A 24458-nucleotide genomic window follows, 5' to 3' on the forward strand; every position below is an offset into this window, starting at 1 on the left:
TTCTTATTTTTTGCGAGCAATTAGGTTATATATCTTCTTAAAACCTATGGATGGCGTTTAAGTACATTCACAGATTCGGAATAGGAACTGGAACGACCTTGAGGGGTCGTTTGGTTCTGCATAATAAATAATGAACGCTGAAAGCGAAAGCCGATTGGCTGGCATTGGACAGGGACTTCACGCAACTGACAGCATAAAACGGTGACGTTCGGCGCCTGCGCACTACTGATTCCAGATGTAAGCAGCCTGAAGGCGTGGTCTTCGGCTGAATGAATACTTGTTGTCTGGGGATATTTTTATGTTTAACTAACCTGTAGAAAATCCGCACAGGTTGTTAACTGGCATATTTAATTTTCTGACTGTTATCCTGGGCTGGTCACAGCTATGCCTAATACGTTTTTGTGAGATTAATTACTTTATTTGTAGAAAACGAGCAATACGTGGTTCAAGTGTCAAAGCTTCCCCATTGCCCAAGCGACTTTATTTAATAGCAACAGCAGCAAAAATGTTCGGGAACGGCATGGTTTTGATAGTGAAGTGATGAAAAAAGTGACAACTGGCTAGAAGTGTGCATCGACTGAAGGAATGATATATTTTGTGTGCGATATAATTCGGACAAGAATGCGCGTGAGCTTTAGTGCGGGGGCGACCTCTACTGAATTGTAATTGGATTTATACAGCGTTTACTACCCCTGGCGAGTCGTCGAATCGCTTAACGGCGAGTATTTGCTGATATCACTTAATAACCACAACTGTTATTGATTATTGCATCCCCGTATGGATTCAGCCAGATATGGCAAGCTGTAATGCCGTGCTCATCAGCGATATATGTGTATTCTGTTGTGTAATATCCTGACTGTTTTCCGTGCGAAGCCTCCATTGGTCTCCAGTAGGACTCACACAGGGCTGTCATTGGTCAGGGATTCCTACGGTGAAGCTAGACCATGATTGGCGGGGCAGTGTCCAAGGAAAGTCTGTTATTTGTCTGGACTTGCTGCTCGCAGGGCTGTGTGACCTGGGTGGTTGTGGGCGGGGCTAAGTGCTGATTGGCTAGAGTTTCCTGCCCTGCAGCAGCCCGTGCTGTAATTGGACAGGGCTTGCTGGGCCAGGGGTATTCTTTAGACCCCCTTCGCTCCCTGTCTCGGTTGTCAGCTTCTAGTGCCTCCGCCGCAGTCGGTTTACCTCTGCCTCCGTGTCCTCCCCTCTCCAGCACCATGTCGCGGCCTCTGACTGACCAAGAGAAGCGCAAGCAAATCAGCGTGCGCGGCCTGGCAGGTGTGGAGAACGTGACAGACCTGAAGAAGAACTTCAACCGGCACCTGCATTTCACCTTGGTGAAGGACCGCAACGTAGCCACCCCCCGCGACTACTACTTCGCCCTAGCCCACACTGTGCGCGATCACCTGGTAGGGAGGTGGATCCGCACCCAGCAGTACTACTATGAGAAAGACCCCAAGGTAAGAGCCTTGAGAAGTGGGAGGTTAAGAGACCTGCTTTTGTAGACCGCAACCAGTCTTGGCCCATAACCTCTCATAGAGCAGTGCTGGTGCGAGGTGGTCCACCAAGAAAGGCTCAGTGGCGAAGTATTGAAGGGTCTGGCTAAAAACCTAGTAGCCGTCATCCCTACTTGTCCAAGGAAGAACATACAACTTACCCGCGGTAAAGTATTGCATCTCACCCCGCAAACTATACACCCCTGCGTTCAAGTGGAGGCTGGAGGGCATCTTTGCTCATCCTAGAGACCAATTACTACTCTGATTTCTAGCGGTGAGCCACCAGAGCACTCGTGTGTGTCTCTCTCTCTCTCTCTCTCTCTCTCTCTCTCTCTCTCTCTCTCTCTCTCTCTCTCTCTCTCTCTCTCTCTCTCTCTCTCTCTCTCTCTCTCTCTCGTATAACCATCCTTTCTTTCTCTACCCATTAGAGAAGCTTGGGGGGGGGGGGGGCGCAACCCTTAAAGGGGGCTCCGATTGAGCTCAAGGTATATCCGTAAGGTACGGGAGACGCGGGGTCCCCCCCTTCCATCACATTTTTGCAGGGGAGTCATCGATTTATTTTACACCACTGGCTTGAGGGCTACCTGGCGTATCCCCCGCTTGGCAATGGGCTTTCCGCCCAGTAGAACCTTTACGTTACAAGATTCACAGAAGAAGGAAATAAAGGGGGCATCCTTTAAGAGCACGTAGGCCAGGTCACCGATGCAGCACCTACATGGTGGTGGCGTTTTTTTTTGTTTGGGCACATTGGTCCTGGATAATAGGTCGCAGTGGATTTCACCAGCATCCCAGCACCACTCTCACGCGAGCCGTAGTGCTCAAGTTTTGCTCTGTGTTTGTCAAAGAACAACTCATGCACGTTTTCAAAAATGAACAAGTATGCGTTCGCGGATACAAACGAGTTTTGACACCATATATGGAATTGTGGTATTGGTTTGGGAAATCAGAAGGCACAGCTAGGTGGAATTCATTACTACTGTTAGGTTGCATTCGGGGTTCACAAGAGTATGAATCAAGGACATGAAGTGGCTACGATAGATGTATATTTTTTTTACGTTGTGATAGCGGAGTTTATGGGAAGAGGATGCCATTTCCCACGTTGTCTGTCAGCATTTAAGTGCCAGTCTCAACATACTGTCAACAGATCCCGCTTGACAGTGAAGGACTTGACAAAAAGGGTAAACGGTTAATACTTCTCAGATGGTGGTTTGCTCGAGATCACTGAAAATCCAATTTTATCATACATGTGCGTTTCTCGAGAAAATAGTTTGCAGAAATGGGTAGTATGGGATGGTGGGTTATTCATACTACAGTGTTACGTTATGATTTGGGCTTCAGTTTGGCAGGGTATTTTGCAGGTAGCTCCCTTCATTGACGGTGATGTCCCAGCATTTTGTATTTATGGTTGTTGTGAATATTCCTACGCAGAACCACGTATTTGATTGTGTACAGTGAAAGCTGTACCGGTGCTTACCCTGAAGCATTAGTGTACATGTTCACCTCCAGTTATCACTTTCTTGTGTATGTTACATGCTCCTCGATCATCTGTGCTGACTGCCGAGGAGCTGCAAAAGAGTTACACGCACTCAAAAACGTGCTTTTAAGCTGCTGGACTGCAGCGTTATATACCTTCCTTTTGTTGGGTCGGATGTTATGAACCCTGGGATTGCCTTCAGCCAGAATAATTGATCAAACCAGAAGACGTGAAAATTAGCACGCTGGATTAGGATAGTAAAAAAGTATCCACACATGCGTGATATTCTTAAACTCAGTCAGCAACATGGTAAACTTTTTGTATTCAGTGATTTGCTGACACTTTTTAGTCTGGCTTGTCTGCTCTGCGCTTTTTGAATATGCAGAGCATCATAAGACTTTAGTAGTGCTTTGCCATGGTACTCAACATTAATTTGCTTTGTGCGTTTGGTGTTCTGAATCCCCTGCTGGCAGTCCAGGTCCCTCCTTGGCAATTCGGGCTGGCCTGTTCCCACGTGGGACAAGGTCAAGACTGATTTGTTTATAGCTGGGACCAAACTGAGGTGGTATGCTGAGCAGAAAAATGAAGGGTTGAGATGCTACCCCGAGCGATTGCCATTGGTTTGGCAAATTGCAAGCATTCCTCCCATTATTTTTTGTGTGCTTCATGTGATGTCACACATGTCATGTTTGAGATTACCAATTTAGCAGTCTACTATGTGAGAGAAAACAATATGAAAACCTAGCATGTCATAGGTCCTTCTCATGAATGTCAGTCAAGTACTGTAAGTGGGTTAGAGCCTCTCTTCCCTGAGACTTGCTGCAAATATTACCTCTTTTAGAAACTGCTAATCTTTTGCTTTCCGTCGTTCCAACCCATTTGTTCCAGTCTCCCATTATGTCATATACGCAATTCTCAAATAGAATTTCATCGGTCTTCTTGCATTTGTGGAACCTCTGTAAGCACTGGGGTGGCTTCGGCCCAAAGAGTCTAATTGGAGAATCCTTTCTGCAATCAACACTTCAGGTTGGCATCTTTCCAGTGATCTCCGTCCCCTCAAGAGTAGCTTCAGTAGAGCATGACCTTGGACGTATGAGTCAGATTTTGTGTCATACGTGCAATCTCAAAACTATGGAACCACCCTAGAATGTCAGTGCCTGGTGCATAAATGTTTATCGGCTTCTGTGATGCCTTAAGGGTGGTTTCCTGGAATTTTGAGGGTGAATAGTCTTTCCCAGATGTATCCCTGTATCAGCTTCTAACCTGTGCTTCTCTTCTTAAGGGTTTTCCGCTCCTTCTCCAGTTACCGGTCTCTTTTCCTGCCTCTCTTGCTCGTTCATTCTTTCTCTCTCTCTGAGCTCACCCATCTTGCCTATTCATTTGCCACCCTTTTTTTCTGAACGGCTATCCTTAATAACTATCCTGCTCTTTCTTACCCTTGTGGCGCTCTAGTTCAAGTTTCGGGGTCTGAGTGAAATGTGGCCTACCTGAAGTTGTGATGCATGGGACAGGTGACATCGGGTACTGTAGAGATGGGTGGAGAAGACTCCCTGTGGTACACTCTGGAGAACAATCCTGGGGTTTACTGTGGGGAACAGTCTAGGGGAAATTCCACTTGGGGATTTAGAGCTTGTGTCCAGAGCACTGTCCTCTGGGGTATCATCTAGTGAGTCTTCCCTGGAGTTTCCTGCACTTGTTCCTTCTGTCTGTCGGGCTGCCTCAGACAGCAGAGGCTCACTCTGGTCGTAGTCCATATCACAGAGAGGCCTTACCACACAGGCATGGTTGTTGTATGGGCGTATGGATTCCGGGGAGAGGTCCGAGACAACACAGCTTGCTATGAGGAATACAAGACTGGTGTGCAGGCTTTCCAGAGCCATGCTTGCAACCCTTTACTGACCCCACATTCTTATAATCTGTTCCCTAGTCACATCCTCTGCTAAGGGTGTACCTGCCTGTGTGCATAGATGCCATGCTGTGTCAGCAGTCTTGTATCTAATTTACTGTCCCTTCTCTTAAGTCTCCCTCACTCAGCATGTTTCTCCTGCCACCACACTGCCAGGCTTAATTCAGTCTGTGGCCACATGTTTTGAGACTCAGACAATTGAACTTATGCCTTACGATATGTAATGTGCACCCTTTAGTGAGGTTGCATTCATTAGCTTCTGCTGGCTGTTTGGCCTCCTGCCTGTGATAATCTCGCCTACCCCATCTGCTCCCTTTCGGTGCATACTATCTTAACCTTTGCTGAACTGCTACCAGGCACTGCTGCGCCACCAAGCTCCGAAAGACTGTCCCTCCCAAGGCACCACATTGAGTTTTGCCTCACATTTATAGTCTATGTGCCTTACACCTAGTAACACTATTGAGATGTTTTCGAGAAAGGTCTTGCCTCAGAAGATTTTGATCAAATGCTGATAGGTATATTCCTTCAGGCATTCTAGGCACCTCACGTGGGAGAATATTCACTACAAGACTGGCATCCACAGGCTTTTCCTCGTCTTTCCAGTTGCACAGCTGGGGCAGTAGCTCACTCTGAAGTTCCGAGTGGCTGCCCTGACATACCAAAACTCTTAATTTAATTCTTTCTTCCCAATGTTGCTTGTTTGGTGCTATGTTTGCAGGTGCTACTAACTTCAAAGAGGCAATATGCTCTCTTCATAGCACACACTGCTTTAAGTGTTTCCTCGCTAGGTCTCCAAGTTGGTGATCTTGGTTAGAAGACTGATTTCCCTTCAGCTTTGTTTTTTTCTCGATTTGTTTTGGACCCTACCTCGGAGGTGGCCGGACAAGTCCATGAAGGGATCATGACAGACCACGAAGAAGTAGTTATGACTTCAATCTCTCTCTGCATTGGAGGTTCTAACGTTCTTTTATGTAGTGTTCGGGTGCATGTATTCCATGTCCGGCAGTTGGGCTACAGTTGGTTGGAGGGTAGCCAAGTGTCTGGCAGGCACCATAAAAAAAAAAAAAAAAAAAAAAGCTAATCTACACTGTGTAATTGTGTTATTGAGGGTGATCTCCATACTTGGCGATGATCTGCTAGCCACCTCCTGTCGGTGTGGCTAAGGACCCCTTCTGTGAAATAATGGACGAAAACTGGTCCGTACAGCGAAGCGCCAGCTTTTATGTTAGCGTGCTCAAGGACCAGTGTACTATCAACACAGCTCATGGCTGCTTATGGGCAGCGCTTGCCTCTTTAAAGCACAGACGGCATTTTGTGGTGGACGGGGGGGGGGGCGCAATTTCAGTGCAAGCATCAACTATTTTAAGGTTGCTGCACAAGGTGCATTGGAAATCTGGTTCTTTACTCTCCTCATGGCAACAGCATCCATTTTAATATATGTACAATCCTATCACACCAACTTTAGATATTTCACAAGAAACAATGTCACAAATTTCAATTCACAAAATTAATACAAATTGAATTATATATATGGTTCATTTAATCTTTAAGGCTTTCTCCAAGTCCAGCCAACACGTGTTTCGTCGAATGGGCAGGAACCCACGACTTCATCAGGGCTGGGAAAGAAAATCAGTGTTCACCTTTGTTATTTATTGAGAAATCATCCTCACCCCAGCTGTCGATCATGTGAAGGATCATGTGAAGGAAAGAAAATCACATATACGGAAAATCGTTAATGTTCCGTAATACCGTTGGTCTCTAACTTGGAGCATAATTATCTATTCTATTCCGATATCTTACCTTCCTATTTTGAAGTCATAAGGCGGTAATGCGGCTCTGTGTCGAGCAGGTTCTTCCGTATTTTGGAAAGCCCGCGTCTATTACCCGGAAGTATATATCCCTCGGGTTCGCCTTCCTGCGTATAGATACTAGACGGTCTATGTAAGACGTGTCGTTTCTGTCCGCCAACTACAAATAAAAGCATAGAAACAGAAACTGAAAGTGTGACTCGTGTAATACCAACAATACAAGATATTAGAGATTGTGAGATACTCCTATCTATTGTGGATGATGACAGAGACCATATGTCTATAGATGAACTATTATTTGACCATGATATAGATCCAGACAACACCATCTCAAGTGGTCTAATTATGCTCTAAGTTAGAGACCAATGGTATTATGGAACATTAACGATTTTCCGTATATGTGATTTTCTTTCCTTCACATGATCGACAGCTGGGGTGAGGATGATTTCTCAATAAATAACCACGATGAACACCGATCCCTCTAATAATTGGATCGGAACTTCAAAATATCTCGATCACGTCTGAGATTACATACTTACTACTAGTTGGAAGGTAAGCTCGTTACCCCATTAATGATATGAACTTAAGAATACACTAGCTGTACTTTAAACGTAATAGTATTCCACCTGGATAATACACATTATATACATTACATATCTCTCTACAGCTCGAAACAAAGGATAAATAATCGGGGTCAAAAGAGATTATCAACCCATGCCACGTGAGGCTGGGTCGGAAGTATAACTAGCCAGAAGGTACGTCTCTGGACTGGTTTATCTAATGAAACTATTATTCCGTCACTGTAATGTTGATCATGAATCTTGATATGAAATTCATTGTGCGTACAACCTTTGATAATTTACAGGCTTAAAATATACCACTAACGAATATCAGGTAAGCCTGAGTATTCAAACTCCGCCTCAATAACTATGTTAGGCACTTCACATTGGAGACATACACACCAATATTGCGAAAAACTAGATCCGGCACGGGCACCTATATAAATCACTTAATATGGCACGAAAAAGGTAATACTCGACTGTGGAAACACACCGCCGGTGAGAGATTGGAATTCTGGCACAACCTATGAAGTGAATGACTTCACGAACTGTGGGGCATCGTTATGTCTCTATAAATGAGGCAACCTTCACCCTTTCTATGGGAGATATCCTCTCTCTCCCACCTCTTTTTCCTAGAAAGTTTTTCTCACATAATGATAAGAGATATACAATATATCTGTCATGTACGGGAAATGCTATGTCCTTAAATATAAACATTCTCACTTGCATGACATGTAAATATCCAAAAAAGTAACAACATGTACAAATTGTGAACACGAGACAATGTATCTCGAAACTCCAATATTGTTTGTATTATATTTTCTTTCCCAGCCCTGATGAAGTCGTGGGTTCCTGCCCATTCGACAAAACACGTGTTGGCTGGACTTGGAGAAAGCCTTAAAGATTAAATGAACCATACATATAATTCAATTTGTATTAATTTTGTGAATTGAAATTTGTGACATTGTTTCTTGTGAAATATCTAAAGTTGGTGTGATAGGATTGTACATATACTTGAATCTACGGATTACTGGTGGGTAAGGATGACAACCCATACCTAGGCACCCAACAACCAAAAATAATAGTGAAGCTGGGATTGTTTTGCCTATATAGTGTTAAGCGCCAAAACCACCTAGAACTGTCATCCTTCTATTCCCTATAGCATCCATTTTAACGCTGCCTGTTTTCTTGGCTCATCAAGGGATCACCCCCCCGATTCCGTACGAGGATTGGATAGATATTTTTGAAAACCCTTTATTAGCTCTTGATGGTAACAGTTTCAATGCTGCTGGATAGAAAAAAGCTTTGTTATTAAGCGTGTTGGGGAGTGAGGAACAGCACACATTTAAATATCTACCTGAGGTATTAGGTGCTAACGAGCCTCCTGGCGATGTTTATACGGAAGCAAGGTCATGCCTGGAACGCAGATTTGCAAAAGACTCTAATATAGCTATGTTGCGATACAGATTCTACACCCATCCTCAAACAGGAGTCCATTGATGACTTTATGTCAAGACTGCGTGAGTTGTCTGTGAAGTGCCTGTTTGGTCAAATGACCGATGAACTAATAAGAGACCGACCGATAGTACAGTATCAAAGTAAAAAATTCAGGAAAGGGTGGGTAGCAAAGAATCCGTTGCTTAAGAATGCTATTAAGATTGCGAAAATAGTGGAGGTGTCAGATTCCTGTATGCGTGAAATGGGGAAAAGAGATAGGGCAGAGGGTGGAGGTGTTTCTGCTATATATAAAGATAAAGATGAAGAGGAACATGATTGTGCGGATGTGGTGAACAGGTTTAGGAAAATGTTTAGTAACTCTCCCTTTTCAAGGCTTACAAATTTTAGTGTTCAGTTAAATTTCCTTTCTTATTTTTGTTTTATATTTTTATGTATATGGTTTCGATATATGCTCTATTACAGTAAGGGAGAAAGATGTGTTATGCCTTCAATCTTTCTCTGCATTGGGGGTTCTAGCGTTTTCATGTAGAGTGCTTGGGTTTGTGGATTCCATGTCCTGCAGTTGGGCTACAGCTGGCAGGGCGGAAGCTTCGCATGCACCATTAAAATAAGTTAATCTACACGGAGTAATTGTGTTATTGATTGTGATCATTATAAGTAGCATCGAACTGCAGCCACTGACTCCATGCAGGTCACAGTTCTGGTAATGCGCACTGGATGGAATTCCAGGTCAACTACACATGGGATCATCTCCTAACCCCTCTTCCCTGCCTAACCTGGAGCAGTCAAGAGTGGTACATGTAAAATGGAAGGTCACCTACTAGGTATTGTAAGTAGGTCCACCCTCTCTGGATCAGGTCCCTCACTGCCAGGTAAGTGATAATGCCTCCCTTTTGGTTTCTGCCATTGAGCCAGGGGGAGGAATCTACTTCTTCATTCACCATAAGTGCTATCTAGCACTCTCGGGAGACCCTAAATTTAGCTAGTGTGTGCATGCCTTCTTGCCATGAGCATTATGGCCACCAGTGCCGTTGTTAAGAAGGAGACAGAAATTACCATGTATTCAAATTGCAACTTATGTACAACTATCCCTGATATGTGAAAAAGATGCAAGTGACTTAAAATATGTAAAATAACTTTTAATGTCTTTTCACGTTTCTGCTGGTAATAATAACCAGGTCTTTGTTATTTGTCTGAAGGGCATGCACAGTCAGGGTGCTGCTTCAGAGGACGAACATGTCAAACCTCTGGCAACGCTGCACATAAAACTGTACTCGTAGCATGGCACTTTATCTGTAATGTATTGTGAATCCGTGCTTCTGACAGAATATGTAAGCCTAGAGATGAACGTGCTACATTCTAACCATAAAGAAAAACAGCGGTAAATAGCTTCCTGAAGCAGCAACCCCGTTCCTGCATGGCAGTTTTGAGTTAAAGTTTTTAGATGCTTGCATTATTTGTTCAGTTTAGGCTTTTTTATTTATTTTTCTTAAAGCATTTACTGTTTTTTGGTGATGGGTAGATGAACATGAAGGTGTAGTTTGTTACATTGTCTATTACATTTACATACTTGAATAATGTACATTACAAAAAAGTGACACTCTCTATGACTCCAGCCAAGGGAAAGAGAATGTGGCAGCCATTCGTACGATGAACTTGTATCGTTTTAGGCCTGTTAAAATTAGTTCATATGTATTTTGGGGATTTGTTTCCGCTTTTCAGGTTCAGGGCAGACATCTAAGATGTTCAGCACTGATTTGTTTGTCCTATGCAACATTAATAAGTGGCTACGAGTTGCACTTTGTTGGGTTCCTTTGGCTTATACTAAGGCGTATTGTATAATATCCATTCTTGTAGACTGAACAATGCTCCCATTTATGGGCTGCCTAAATAATCAGTTCCTAAGGGTCCTGACACTACGGAGTGGGCTCCTTGGACGTATACTGCAGCTGATCTTATATGGGTAACTCTTCTTTTGCCTCGTGATGGACCTTTCAGGGCATATATTATGGCTGGTTGTAAATGTCCATGCTCCTTGTTGCTCTTAGATGGACTTCTAACGGGATACGCAGTGGTTAATCGCATATTGGCTATACCAGTGGATTGCTCATGTGAAGACATCAGATTGATGGAAGATTGCACCGCCCATAGAGGACACCCTTCCTCTTTGGGTATTTTCTCTCCTCCATGTTCAGTGTGGTTTTCACTGTATGTGCTGATTGCCCCAAAAATGATGGGCATCTGCATGTGTCACTGCATCTATTATTTTCTATTAGACCCACTTTGTTGCTGTGTCATGGTTTGATCAGGTCTACTGTGCACGGAAGACGTCCAAACACTTCTACATATGCCACACAGTGTCCACCCCATGTGTCCAGCCGAATGCCTTAGCATCCTAGCTTCCCTGTTCTCACCAACTCTGACAAAAAAACTAGAAGAGCATAATAACCGGTCCTCAAGCTTGACACTAAAACACCATCCATATATGCAACCTTTCTTGCTCTTCATTACCAATCCTTACAGTCCCATCAATCCTTGTCTAGGTAATGTTATAACATTTGGGATTTAAACTGCTTTGCTCTGTATACTCCCTCATTAGCATATTGGGCAGTGTTGCCGGCCAAGGTTAAGGTGCGCTCACTGAGCTGTGTGCGGGTCCAGTACTGTAATAACTGTGGACAATGACTGGGGTATTTTTAGGACTTCGCCAGGAAGGATTGCTTCAGTAAACAATGGTTGGATATTAGAAGAAGGCTGTCTGGGCCTCAGGTTTGATGCGCATAGGCTGAGCTCTGCGGAGCCCCAGTACTTTTCTAATAGGGCAGGATTGGGGCCCATTGGCTGAGATGTGTAGTGTAAGGAATGATACCGGAGGTCAGACCTGAGATGAATACTCTTGTCACCGCTGATGTTCTAGTCTCAGTACTGGACTAGCCGCGGGTGACCTGGATCAGCGCAGTTACATTACCAGATCTGTGTGTGGCTCCCAGTACCGCAGTAGCAGAGCATGGCAGGTCAGGACCTCGGCCCTTTGACAGAGGTGTCCATGGGTCACATTTTAAAATAACAGGAGGTGCAGTGGTTCCGGTTCACCCTAGTACAGGGGTATGTGGGTTCTATTTCAGGCACAGTCTCTTAGGGTCCCGGTGCGCTTTTCTCCAACCCTCTGCCCTGGAGCTGCGCCCGTGTCTCTGGAGGACGTCGGCTCCATTCGTGAATGTCTCTCAGATGTCCTTGGGGCTGATCGCTGTGCGAGAGTGTGGATTCTCTGGAGGTCTCACGCCGGAGACGTCCTTCCTGTTAGGGGCAAGGCCTCCATCCGTGCTTGTCACTCTCGCACTGGGGTGTGGGCCTGGGCTCGCGCTCCTGCTCTGCAGATACCGTATATAAATAGCAAGGGAGCATTACATGGAATTCTACGACATTAATAACTCAGCACTGGTGGAGGGAGGAGGGTCTGGATGGCAGAGGTTATCGAAGGCCTGTGTAGAACCGGATACTAAGAGGGGGCGGGAGGCTGTGCGCTCTAGCACGTCCTTCCCTGCTGTCTCCCTCGAGCATTTAATCGATATTGTAATATGTGTCTAAGACCACTGTACCGGAGTTAGCCAGGCACCTTCACCCCTCTATTTCTCTATATTATTATTTATCACAAGGAATGAAGGCCACCTCCGTTTTGATTCACTGGACACTTGATGAATTAGCAACCGCTCTGGCGTTTATAGACCTCCATCTTTTCTATCTCACTGGGGAGCACACCATGTGGTGTGTTTTTTTGTTGTATTTATTTATTTCTACCGTTTCGCCGCACTGGAAACAAACATTGGCAATGGCATTAGGCCTAGCCTATGAATGAAAGTGCCTTTTGTGTCCTTGATTTTGTTTAGGTACTCAAGCTGTCCTACATGCACTCTGTCGCTCATCTTTTTGCTCATACATTAACCCATTGACTCGTTCTTGCACTCACCCACTGACACAACCTCTATAAAACACACACAAACTGGGCAAAGTATGCAAGATAAAGTAAAGGATTATGGTAGAAAAAAATTATGCAGCTGTCTTAACAAAGTGGGCATATCCTTGCAATAATGGAGGAAAATAGCAGCTGTGTGTCTTGCAGAGATATTGCAAATAGTCTGTTATACAGTTGCAGCATGGCTGCAACATTTAGAACCAGCATGTTGGCCATTTTAGCATGGTAAACCGATGATACACTATGGACAGCAGCATTCCTGGTTTAGAGTAAATGGCCACAAGGGATGCGGTGCACTGCAGATAAACGAGCAGCAAGCAATCCATGCATTACCACTGCCTGGAGAGCTGTGCTACGCTTTTAAGAAATATTAAAGTAAAAAACAGGAAAGGCAAAGGGTAACTATAAAAGGAGAAGATTGAAATCTACAAGACTGGCCAACAAACCCTGACATGGACACTTGCTCACATTCAGGGGAATGTACAACTGTGTTGTGAATATGGCATAATTTACAGGGAAATCAAGCCAGTGATTTTTTTAACTAATCCATTCCCCTATGAAGTACACTGTCATGTATGGAAGCAGAGCATACATTATTCTCAGGCAGACAAATGGGAGTAAATACAATCCACCCATTAAAGCCTACTGCTTTTAACATATGCTTTACATAATCTGTGTCAGTTCTATTACAGTTATCATAACTTCATAATAAACTGATTTTACCTATGGCACTGGGGATATTTTATCCTTCCTAGTGAACCTATCTGGCCTCTGTTATTATAGGCTTGTATCCATAAACAAATGAGGCTCCATATACTGAGTTTAGGCTTTCTCTCAAGACCACCATCAGGCATACAGTCATAACTTACATTGTACAGACAGTTACAGCTGGCAAAAACTAAAATACTCTCTCTCCTGAGAGGGCCTAACAAATATTATGACCGTGAAAGTCCTTTAGACCCACGGTTTGTAAGAAGGGGTAACCAACGCCAAAACCCTAGCCTACTATGGCAATCTGTGAGCTTCCACTCACAAAATACTGACCTTCTGCAGTTGAAACTGTGTAATAACTAGCCACCTTAAATGTCTTTAATATAAGCTTTTCACAAGCAATATGTCAGGTCTACTGCCTTTATCATAACTTAATTCTAAACAATCAGGCTGATAACCTTTATCTTTGGCTTGCCACCAGAACCAACTCAGACCTACTGTGTTGCTCATACGTCTTCCCAGAAGGTAACCATCCGGTATATTATAATAAAATTAGAAATATGAACGAAATACAGTTGTCAAAACAATATGAAACCTCTTTCAATAGAGCCTAGTAAGGATTTCCATAGTCAGATTGTCTATCTCCATGATTTATTTGGGGTTGTCACCAAAACCCTTCCAGATTACTGTAATCTGTGAGATTCCATGTAAAAAAATACCTGCCTACAGGCATAAGCACAGTATATTAACAATCCACCTTTAAAAGCCTATTAGCTGAAACACATCCTTTTCACAGTAAGTAAGATATACTGCATTGTCATTGGTTTTCATTTTAAATGGATCATACCTAAGGAATCTGATATAACTTTTCCCTGTGAACCGATAAGGCCTCTAGCCTTTACCAATGGATTGACATTATATACAACACAGGTCAGGTCTACTGGGTTTGTCCCAATGATTCATTACAAACAGATCAAACAGAAAAATGCTTTTACCTTTCCGAATTAACTGATGAAGCTGTTACAATTCAATTTACTCCTTACCCAACACCAGCCTGTTCAAGTGCACAAAATCTGGCAAACCTCATGTGTATATACTTTTAAAATTACAAATATGTAGAAAAAATACAACTTTCAAAAACAGTATACAACCCCTGTCAAAAGGGAATAAGAAGAATCATCACAGGGAAAACCCTAGAGTTTGTCAGGGTGGGTGGCCGATACCCAAACCTACTACGGTAGTCTAAGAGAATACATGTAATAAAATAGGTCTATAGCCTGTAACACAACTGTTAAAGGCAAACTTGCTTGAACTAATGCTTTTCACAATTAATAAGCTAGACCAACTGTATTTGTCACATTTCATCACAAGCAGGCAGACCTATGACTTCAGACATAGCATTTCCCAGTGCACGAATCAGGCCTACAGTTTGCCGCCATAACCAACACAGGCCTACAATTTTGAGTGTAAGCTTTTCCACTAGGCAGCTAGCTAAAATACAATCATAAAATTAGGTAGGTTTACAAAATTAGTTAGTTAAGGAATATACTATCTCTACTAAGAGAGCCTAACAAGGATTATCACAAAACAAACCTGCTATATCCACCTTTTGTCTCGCGGGGTAACCAACACCAGAACCATTGCCTACTGCAGTAATCTGTGAGATTCCATGTAAAACAAAACTATCTATAGGCTTCAATATAGAGTAATAATAATTTACACTTAAATGCATTTTGACTTTAACATATGTATTTCACAGTAAATACATCAGACATAGTGCCTTTATTATAACATTTCATAGTAAACAGATCAGGCCGATGGTCATAATCAGTGGTTTTGCTTTGTTCGCCATAAGTTCGCAGGGTATGCCCAAACTTGGGTCCCTTGCTCACTTTGCCACTGGATTCAAGCTAGCCTAGCTGATGACGGCTGAATAGCCAGAAACTGGTCCCAGGATGCTTGCTTCCGGTCCAGGGAAGACATGGTTTGGTAGTTTGGGCTGGACTGTTCCCATGAGGCACAGGGTCAGACTGATTGCATATGGCCATGTCTGAACTGCGGTGGCAGAGTGAGCTAACGAATAATGATGGATTAAACCCAGATCAGTTGTCGGAGGTGAGTGCTTGCAATGTTCAACACTTCCTCCATCACCCCCTTTGGTTTTGCTTTGTTCACCCTAAGTTGTCAGGGTATGCCCAGACGTGGGTCCTTCCTCACTTTGCCACTGGATTCAAGCTAGCCTGGCTGATGACGGCTGAAAGCCAGAAACCTGTCCCAGGATGCTTGTTTCCGGTCCAGGGAAGACATGGCTTGGCAGTTTGTGCTGGACTGTTCTCATGAGGCACAGGGTCAGACTGATTTGCATATGGCTTGGTCCAAACTAGATTCAGAAAAGGGGGTGGTGATGAACAGAGTGTCTGAATTAAGCAGACCACTCTTACCCAGTCCAAAGATCAGGGCTTGATCCATCACCGTTTTTTAGCTCACTGCACCATCCCAGCTCAGAACTTGGCTATATGCAAATTAGTCTGACCCTGGCCCAGTGCATCATGGGAACAGGGCAGACCAAACTACCAAGCCAATTCTTACACTGGGAAGGAAACAAGCTTCCGGGGACCGGTTTCTGGCATTTCAGCCGTCTTCGGCCCGGCTTGCTTGAATCCTGATGGTGCAATGAGCAAGGGACTCACATCTGAGTATACCCTTCCACGCTTATGGTGGACAAAAATGATTCAGAAAAGGGGGTGGTGATGAACAGAGTGTCTGAATTAAGCAGACCACTCTTACCCAGTCCAAAGATCAGGGCTTGATCCATCACCGTTTTTTAGCTCACTGCACCATCCCAGCTCAGAACCAAACTAGGATGGCGGAGGGAGCTAAAGAATGATGATGGATTAAACCCAGATTAGTTGACTGGGGGTGATTGCTTGCAATGTTCAGCACTCCGTCCGTCATCTCCTTTGGTTTTGCTTTATAATCAGTGGCTTTCCATCATCATCAACTCAGTCCTGCTGTATAAACTTTGACTCAAGCCAAAATGTACAATGCAGTCAGTCTGTCCTGTAAAAACTCACAAATCCAGCCCAATTCAATGCTGTACTCTGGGTTACCAACATGTGGGTGGAGTTGAAGCCCCTCTCTCAGTAATACTCTGAAAGCTCTTTTGTTGTTCACTTTGTCTGGCGGTAGTTGCACTGTCAAGGCAGATATAAAAATCCATGTAGATTAGTACAGTCTGGGGCTTCCCATACTGCTCCCAAACACAAAACTGCACTCTAAAGTCTAAAGTTAATGATAGAATTGGAGAATGCTACGACTGCAATACCTACCTCAAAGCTGCCACTCCCATCTGAGTACTGTCTGAGGGGAAACACACACTGAAAATGACTTCAACAACATTACAATGTGTGCCCCTGAAATCTCAAGTAGTCATACTGCTGCAGGCTCAGGCAGCTGGATAAATAAATAAAATAATGACTATGATGAACCCCGTCACATAATTTTGTAACCGCGTAGGCATTTATTATTTTTATTTATTTACATATTCAAAATGAATTGGTAAATACAAAAAAGTATAGTGAATGTGGGTTTTTAAAATTTAGCTTGAAAGCACTTTTGAAAAAAATTAAACTGTTAACACGGTTGAGGGAGCAGGGGGTTGGGGAGGGTGTGTGAGTGAAGCAAGACTGCAGCATGGAGAAGCAGCACAAAGGGAGAAACCAGGGCTAAAGGGCAATGTGGGGCATGGAGGAGGTGGCACAGGCAAGAGTGCAACATGAGTGCAGGTGGCGATAAGCACATGGACGAGAGAGCAATATGGAGGGGCAGAAAGAAAAGCACATGAGAGAGAGACAGCTGGAAAACACATGCACGCCCCTGGAGTACTTGAAAAGGAAATAATGAGAAGTGGAAGCATAGCAGCCAACCCATAAGGAGAGATGGTAAAGAAGCTATGCTCCATGTGAAGAACAACACAAAATTGACTAGCTGGGACCTGAACACCCATTGAATAAGAAGGGTGCGAATGAGGGTGACCCCCAAAGCCAACCAATGGCAAGCAATGGGTGGGCTGACAGTCTATGTATGTATTTAGTAAGCCCACAATATGTCTTTTGCAATCGGACCGCTTTCACTGTCTGGTAGGCTTAACCAAGCAAGCATTTGCAGTGCAATAGATCTCACATTTGCAAGAGTTTAAGCTATTGACCTTGTAAATGACAATGCCTTTTATTTATCTGTTTTGCTAATTAACACATAAGTAAAAGGCATTGTCATTTACAATACCGATAGATCAAACTTTTGTAAATGCGAGACCTATTCAAAGAAGCGGCCGCCATTGTCCCGGGCTGCTTGGAAAGAGAAAGCACACATGGTGTGATGAATGTTGCAGGAAAGCATGTCATGCCTGCAGTAGGAGAAACTCATGAAAGAAAAATAGTGCTTACAGACTAAAAAAAACACCGTATAGTGTAACACCTGAAGTAAAAGGGCCAGTTCTCATGGGAGATTACAAATGAAGACAAGGCGGTACTGAGGAGAGACTAACAAGTCTATTAACGAATCAGAAGCTAGCTTTTACGAAGGGCAATTACAAATTCGCCACTGTATCACTAAGGGATTTGAAGAGAACCGACAGACATTTCTGTCCTTCAAAATAGCTGACATAAGAACACTAACTTGGTTTATCTCTTCAAGCATCACTACAATGAATAAAGGGCATGAAAGGTGTTTCAATGTCTTTAATCAACAAATGTCTCTAAATGAGGCTTGCAACGCCAAACAGGCAGTTTGGCTTCTCAAAGACGCTAACGCCAGAAAATATAAACTACTACAGGTTACAGATTAGGAACCGTGCATAGAGCACTGTTGAGTCGGGAAAGCCCATGGTGTTACAAATATCTGGAAGACAGTCAGCTAGTAGGAGAATCACTTAAGATTTACCAGGAACACGTGGAACCTGTGTCAACCAAGAGCACACCCTGCATTCTTTCTGAAAGCATTGACGACCTCTTAGCTTTCTTTGATAACGTTGTTGGTTGCAGTTATACAGACACAGGTCAGAACAACAGAAATTGTCACTCAAGGTACCGTTTAGCTCCACCTTTCTTCTCCCTCTTATTTCAACCCCAACATCTAGACCGAATGTATGCTGCCAAAATGTCTTGGTAAGTTACTTGCTTGCAGCTGACCTCTGTGATAATGAGTGCAAATCCGCTAGTATCACGTGGACCTTTCATGAATAAACTGAGCAACGGTAAGTGGGTTGGATGATACACCTGTTATTTTACACTACTTTAAAATAGTGAAACAGTGCCTCATGATAAAATGTTTTTAGTTTATCACTTAATTCAAAACTTCAGGTCCCAAGCAGTCTTAAATCTTTAAATATCCTAGTGTATTCAAGCCCAGCATCCTTCATAAAAACCTGTGCTCCAGGTATCTGAGAATCCTAGATTTTTGTTAATGGGTAAGAGTCCAGGATGTCTCAATAGTGCCCTCTAAAACTATTTCGACAGTAGCCAATGCCTGCGTCAAACACTTCTACCAGTACCAATTCCTTACACCAGCCACATTCTGGGAGGAGAGTTTAGCACTCCACTTTAGATGTAGGAACCCATTTGCTGTTCCACAACCGATATTAGGGTTGCTGAGCCATGTGGAACATACTCGTTCTATTTGACAAGAACAAGAGGGTTCTGGGACTACTTGACCTGTCACCAGCCAGTGCCCCATTGACCTTTGAATCCCACAGGACAGATTGAAACCTTGATTAAGGCTGATGGTCCTTCTGCTGGAAGGTTCATTGTCCCTCTCTGACCAGCCCAGCACATCTGGACTGGTTCCACTATGTTCTCAACACAATTTTTTATTTTTGCCCCATGTAGGTTTCCCTTCGCAGAGGTGACATTGCAGCCTATATCCTAACATGGAAATCCATATGCTCTGATTAGAGGTGGCGCTGTCTCAGTTAACTGCACTGAGTTTTAGAGGGCATTCGACTCTGGATAACACAAATTAACTCTTCCATAAAGGGGCCTACTCCTTGCGATGGTAGATGCTGCTAGTACAAAACCTATTGACAGGCCTCGGTGCCTTATCCCTCTGGGGAGTAAGCCCCCTCCATGCCCTTCTTCGTCTTTGCACAGAATAGATAACACCTCTACAGTTTCCTTTCTCACTATATTCGAGGGCGATATGAAGGATACCCTCGGACACTGTGGTCTGAGTGCATTGAAGAACATCCAGACATGTCTGCCCCTCTGTCTCACTGTATGACTGCTTGGAATGAAGACTGTTTCCGCTTCCACGTACTGGCCTGCATGAAAAACTCTACCAGACACTGCAACGTCACAGCATGGAATAAGAACAGCACATGTACGTTACTGCATGGAATCCAAACCATGCCTGTACAGTGCTTTCATGTATTGCTGCATTAAAAGAATAACTTCCCCCGACGTCTGCAGCTTTCTCTTGCGCTGCCTCTCTGCAAAGAATAAAGACGCCAACCCGTTTCTATCCCTCGTCCTGCATCAATGGAGGGAATCAAATACTTTTTCCCTTTCAATCTGCATCACCGCATGGTCTAAAGAACATTCCTAGATCATTCTTTTAGACTGCATCCCGGGGCTGAATTTAAAAACACCCCGGGCATTTCTTTCTCACTACACAATAAAGAACATTCCCAGACCTTTCTGACTGACCTTTGTCGTTGTGTCATTCTTCGAATAAAGGGAACTCTAGGCTTTATGGATCAAAGAAAACCCGAGGTACTCTAGGCTTCTGTCACACTGTATCACTGCGCGTAATAAAGGACACCCCAGACCCCTCTGTCCTCCTTTGCCTCACTGTGCATTATTCACGAATTAAAGAAACCCTGAGGCACTGTAGGCTTTTATCACACTGTATCACTGCATACATTAAAGACCATTTACAGACATGTCTTTCTCGCTCAACATGAATGGAATAAAAAACGCCCCAAGACATCTCTTTCACTGTGCGAGTTGAAGAAATTCACAGACATTTATGTGCTGCTTTGCACTGTAGCAGTGGACAGATTACAGAGAGGATTTATGGGCTTTGATCACACTGTGTCACTGCAACGTACATCCCCGTCATATCTGTCCCCCTTTCTTGGTGCGTCACACGGTTTCCCCGACGGCGCATTGATTCGGCGCGGTTCAGTCTCTGTCTAGTTGTGGATGCCCTCGTGACCTGCGCCCTTTGCTGTACCCTTACAGAGGTCGTACCCTAGAACCGCCCTTCGCGTTCCTTGCTGCCTGCCACCTTTCGTCCCTGTCCTGACACCGGCTGCTTCTTCAATGAAAGTTATTCATGTCTCGGATTGACATTTTCGGTGACCGCTGGCATTTGACGCTGGAGCCTCTTACAGGCCTGGGGGACTGACGGGACACCAGATACAGGGGCAGGTGTACCACTGACCCTGTCAGAAATAGTTCCAGTGACCCCCTTCAAAGGTCGGACTGAAAGGAGAGAAATGTCGACCTTGTAGGCAGACCAAGAGGCAGCTGGAGGTCACGGAGGGTGAGCAGGCAATGGGGCGCTAGATGGAGGTCCTCTGGGCTGAGGGAGGGTGATGGGGTGAAGGACAGAAAGATGGGAAGTTCGCTTTGGGAATTTCCCTTCGAGGGACTATGGCCTAGGATAAAGTGAGTATCATAGATGAGATCTTGTGAGACCAGGTCAGCGGGCATATGGATTGCTCACCTATTGGACGCTCCCTGTGCCACCCCAGGTCAGGGGGAGTGGCTGAGTAGAGATACAGATTGGTATTGGAGAATATTGGGTTGTGCGTAGCCAAAATGGTGGCTTAGGCTTCTCACTTTATGAAGTCAACCTTTAGTTCAGGCCGGAGACCATGGAAATTCATTTTCACTTCCTAGCAAGCAAAGTTATTGGGCTTACAGGTGTCTAGGCCACCGGGATTATGTGTCAATAGAAGATAAAAATATGCAGCTGTCTAATTATGGAGCAGTAAAAGGCAAATTAAGATTCCCAACGTACCACATTCTAAGGCAATTTTTCTCTATTTTGACTTTTTTTATTTAAAAAAATAAATATAATTTTGTTGCTCAGTGATTCATATAAATGTAGCTACTGGCCATATGCAGCCTGTCCTCACAAATCTCAATATGAGAACGTTCTCAGTGTTTTGCACAACAGATACAGGAAAAAGGGAAAAACTTATTCTCTCGCACTGTCCCACACCCCCTTTCAGCTTCTCCCATCCAGAATGGCAAAGGAGTTAGTAACTAACAGCTAGATTCATGAAGCCAAATTGCGATCGCAATAGCTGCGAAAAAGCAATTGCGATCGCAATTTGATGAAAAGGAATTCAAGAAAGTTGAAATCCAAAAATAGCGAAATTGCAATTTTTTTTGCGAAATCGCAATTAAATTCACAGAATCCCAGAAGAAGTCCGTTAGCGAATCTGTAATTGCGAGAAACCATGGATTCTGCTTATAAAACTGCGATATCGCAAATAAATCGCTATCGCAATTCATGAAAAATCGCAAATAACGAAAACCCCCAAAATCGCATTTTGCGACACGCAAATTAAGGAGAACCCAAACCAGGTGGTAACCAGTTAAAAAAAAATATTCACATCTGAAATAAACTCTAGCAAACTACCAACAGGTGCAGGCTTGACCAAACACACTTCAGGACATGCAGCTGGAGCCTGAGGACTCACACAATGCCAGGACTCTACATGGTGGTCAGGCGGCGAAGGCTACAGCGAGCAGCACGGAACAGAGGACGTATCCAGGAGCGGATATTCCGTCAGCGGGTCACCCTACTGGGCCAAACCAGGGATCAAATCTACGCCAAGTACCGGCTAAATGGGGCAATGATTATCAAGCTGATCCGGGACCTAGACCCCCCTCCTGCAGCACCCAACAAGGAGGACCACTTCCGTTCCTACCCATGCGCAGGTATTGTGCAGCGTGAACCTACTGGCCTCCGGAAGCTTCCAGGGTATAGTCGCTGTTGCAGGGGGAATATCCCAGCCCACCATGTCCCGCTGCCTAAGGAGTTTCCTGGAGGCCATGCTGATCCGCCTACACCACTACATATCATTCCCCACCAGCCAACAGGACTTGAATGACACCAAGCTGCAATTTAACAATGTAACACAATTCCCACACATCATAGGATGCATTGACTGTACCCACATCTGCCCACCAGCACAAACGGAATACATGTATCGTAACCGCAAGTCCTACCACTCCCTCAATATCCAGATGGTGTGCAACGCTAAGACTATCATCACGGACATAGTGGCACAGCACCCGGGGAGCACACATGACTCCTTCATATTCCGGCACAGTGGCATTAACACACGACTGGCCAGGGGAGACTTTGGTGAAGGACACCTACTGGGTAAGTACACATGCCACACAACAGTACAATTTGATAATGATGCTGCACGGCACAGGCACTCACCCTCTGCTACTATCATTCAGGTGACAGCGGCTATGCTCTCTGTGAGTACCTCCTCACCCCATACCTCAACCCTGCAACACCACAGCAACGGCGTTACAATGCAGCACACCTATGCACAAGAAATTGCATTGAGAGGACATTTGGACTTTTGAAGAGCAGATTCCGCATACTGCACAAGACTGGTGGGGCCATCAAATACGAGCCTGAGGTCTGCTGCCGCATCGTGGCCGTGTGTGCTACCCTCCACAACATTGCTACCAAGCGCAGGATACCTGTAGACATCTCTGGCAGTGAGTCAGAAGGGGACAATCGACCACCTGCACATGTGCGTCACGCACACGGCGAGAATCCTGCAGAAGGACACAGGCGCCGCAACCAAATCTGCATGAACTATTTCTAGTGCACCCACTCCACACACCCATTACTCAACTCATGCATGACAACATAAATAATGACATGAGTCAGATTAAGTCATTCAGAATTTTAGTAATTGTTACTGCACAATAAACTGGGCATTCTGAAAACTGGGAAATGAATGACATATTGCGTAATTTGTCTGTAGGGCATGCTTGTAGCGTCAGCATGTACCCTCATGCTAATGTACAACAGTTCAGTGGCGCCTCCGGGTAGTTGCCCCTGACCTCCTCTCAACGTCCTCCTCCTGATTCTGCCATGAGGCAGCAGAGGGCCTGCTGCTGTGGCAGGGTGCTACAACCGGTGGAAGGGACTGGCTGCTATGGCTTGATGTAGCCTCACTGGTGTCGTCTGCCCCCCCCTGCCTGGCCATGGCCGGTAGCCTGCATACCCTGCATAGCTGTTGATATGTTCTCCAGGGCTCTCGCGACGTCCTGGCAGCACTGGACCATTTGGACCTGCATGGCCAGGGAGCGTCGCGAGAGCTGGGAGGTGGCGTTCCCAATTATTTGGTTGGATCGCGTGTACGCCGACAGGCGGGTCAACAGTTGGCGGTGTCTGCGGCGATTGAGATCCCGCTGGCTGGACATTGCCTGTGTGTTGGCCTCCAGAGCTTCTGTCATCCTATCCATATGGTCAGACATATGTGCCACATTACGTGTGGTCTTGTCCAGTTGGAGGTGGATGGCAGCTAGATGTCGAGCCTGGGTCTGGTGCACACGTAGCATCCTACGCTCTATGGAGAGCACGCCTGCAGGCACGATTCTGCCCCTGCCAGCGCGGGATGTGTTGGTGCGTGGCTCCCTGACCAGTCCGCTTGTCTGGCTCCTCACAGCCGCTGTGCGGCGGGTTGGTTGGAGACCTGCTGCTGGTGTTGCAGGCCCCACTGGTGGCTGTGTGCTGCGTGGTGGTACAGCAGCGCCTGTAGTCACAGGGGTGGCACGGGCCACAGGGGCGGGTGGTGGGATGACAGCTTTTGCGGCAGCTTCCCCTGATGGTCCGGGCTATGATGTGTGTCCCCCTCCGTGTCCTCCGTGTTGTCCTCAATCACCAGGGCCTCGCTCTCTGTGCTGGGGACATCAGCGCCACCTGTGATGTAAAGCGGACGTTGATTAGTGACATGTTCCGTACACAGTTAGGCTTGCTACATGCATGCAGACTACCATTCCCTGACTCGCTGCAGGATTGACTCTCACTGG

At 45.0% G+C, this 24458-nt stretch overlaps 1 protein-coding gene across 1 annotated transcript in view; it reads left to right on the forward strand.

Annotated features, from left to right (window-relative positions):
• The first annotated feature begins 1047 nt into the window (after positions 1 to 1047).
• Positions 1048 to 24458, forward strand: part of PYGM (glycogen phosphorylase, muscle associated) — a 138220-nt gene continuing 114809 nt past the window's right edge. Inside the window, exon 1 of the mRNA XM_086938092.1 lies at positions 1048 to 1457. Coding sequence (XP_086794218.1) covers positions 1215 to 1457 — 243 coding nt within the window. The 5' untranslated portion in view covers positions 1048 to 1214. The remainder of the gene's footprint in view (positions 1458 to 24458) is intronic.

This window comes from Lissotriton vulgaris, chromosome 9 (genome assembly GCF_964263255.1).
Source record: "Lissotriton vulgaris chromosome 9, aLisVul1.2, whole genome shotgun sequence".
Classification (NCBI taxonomy): domain Eukaryota; kingdom Metazoa; phylum Chordata; class Amphibia; order Caudata; family Salamandridae; genus Lissotriton; species Lissotriton vulgaris.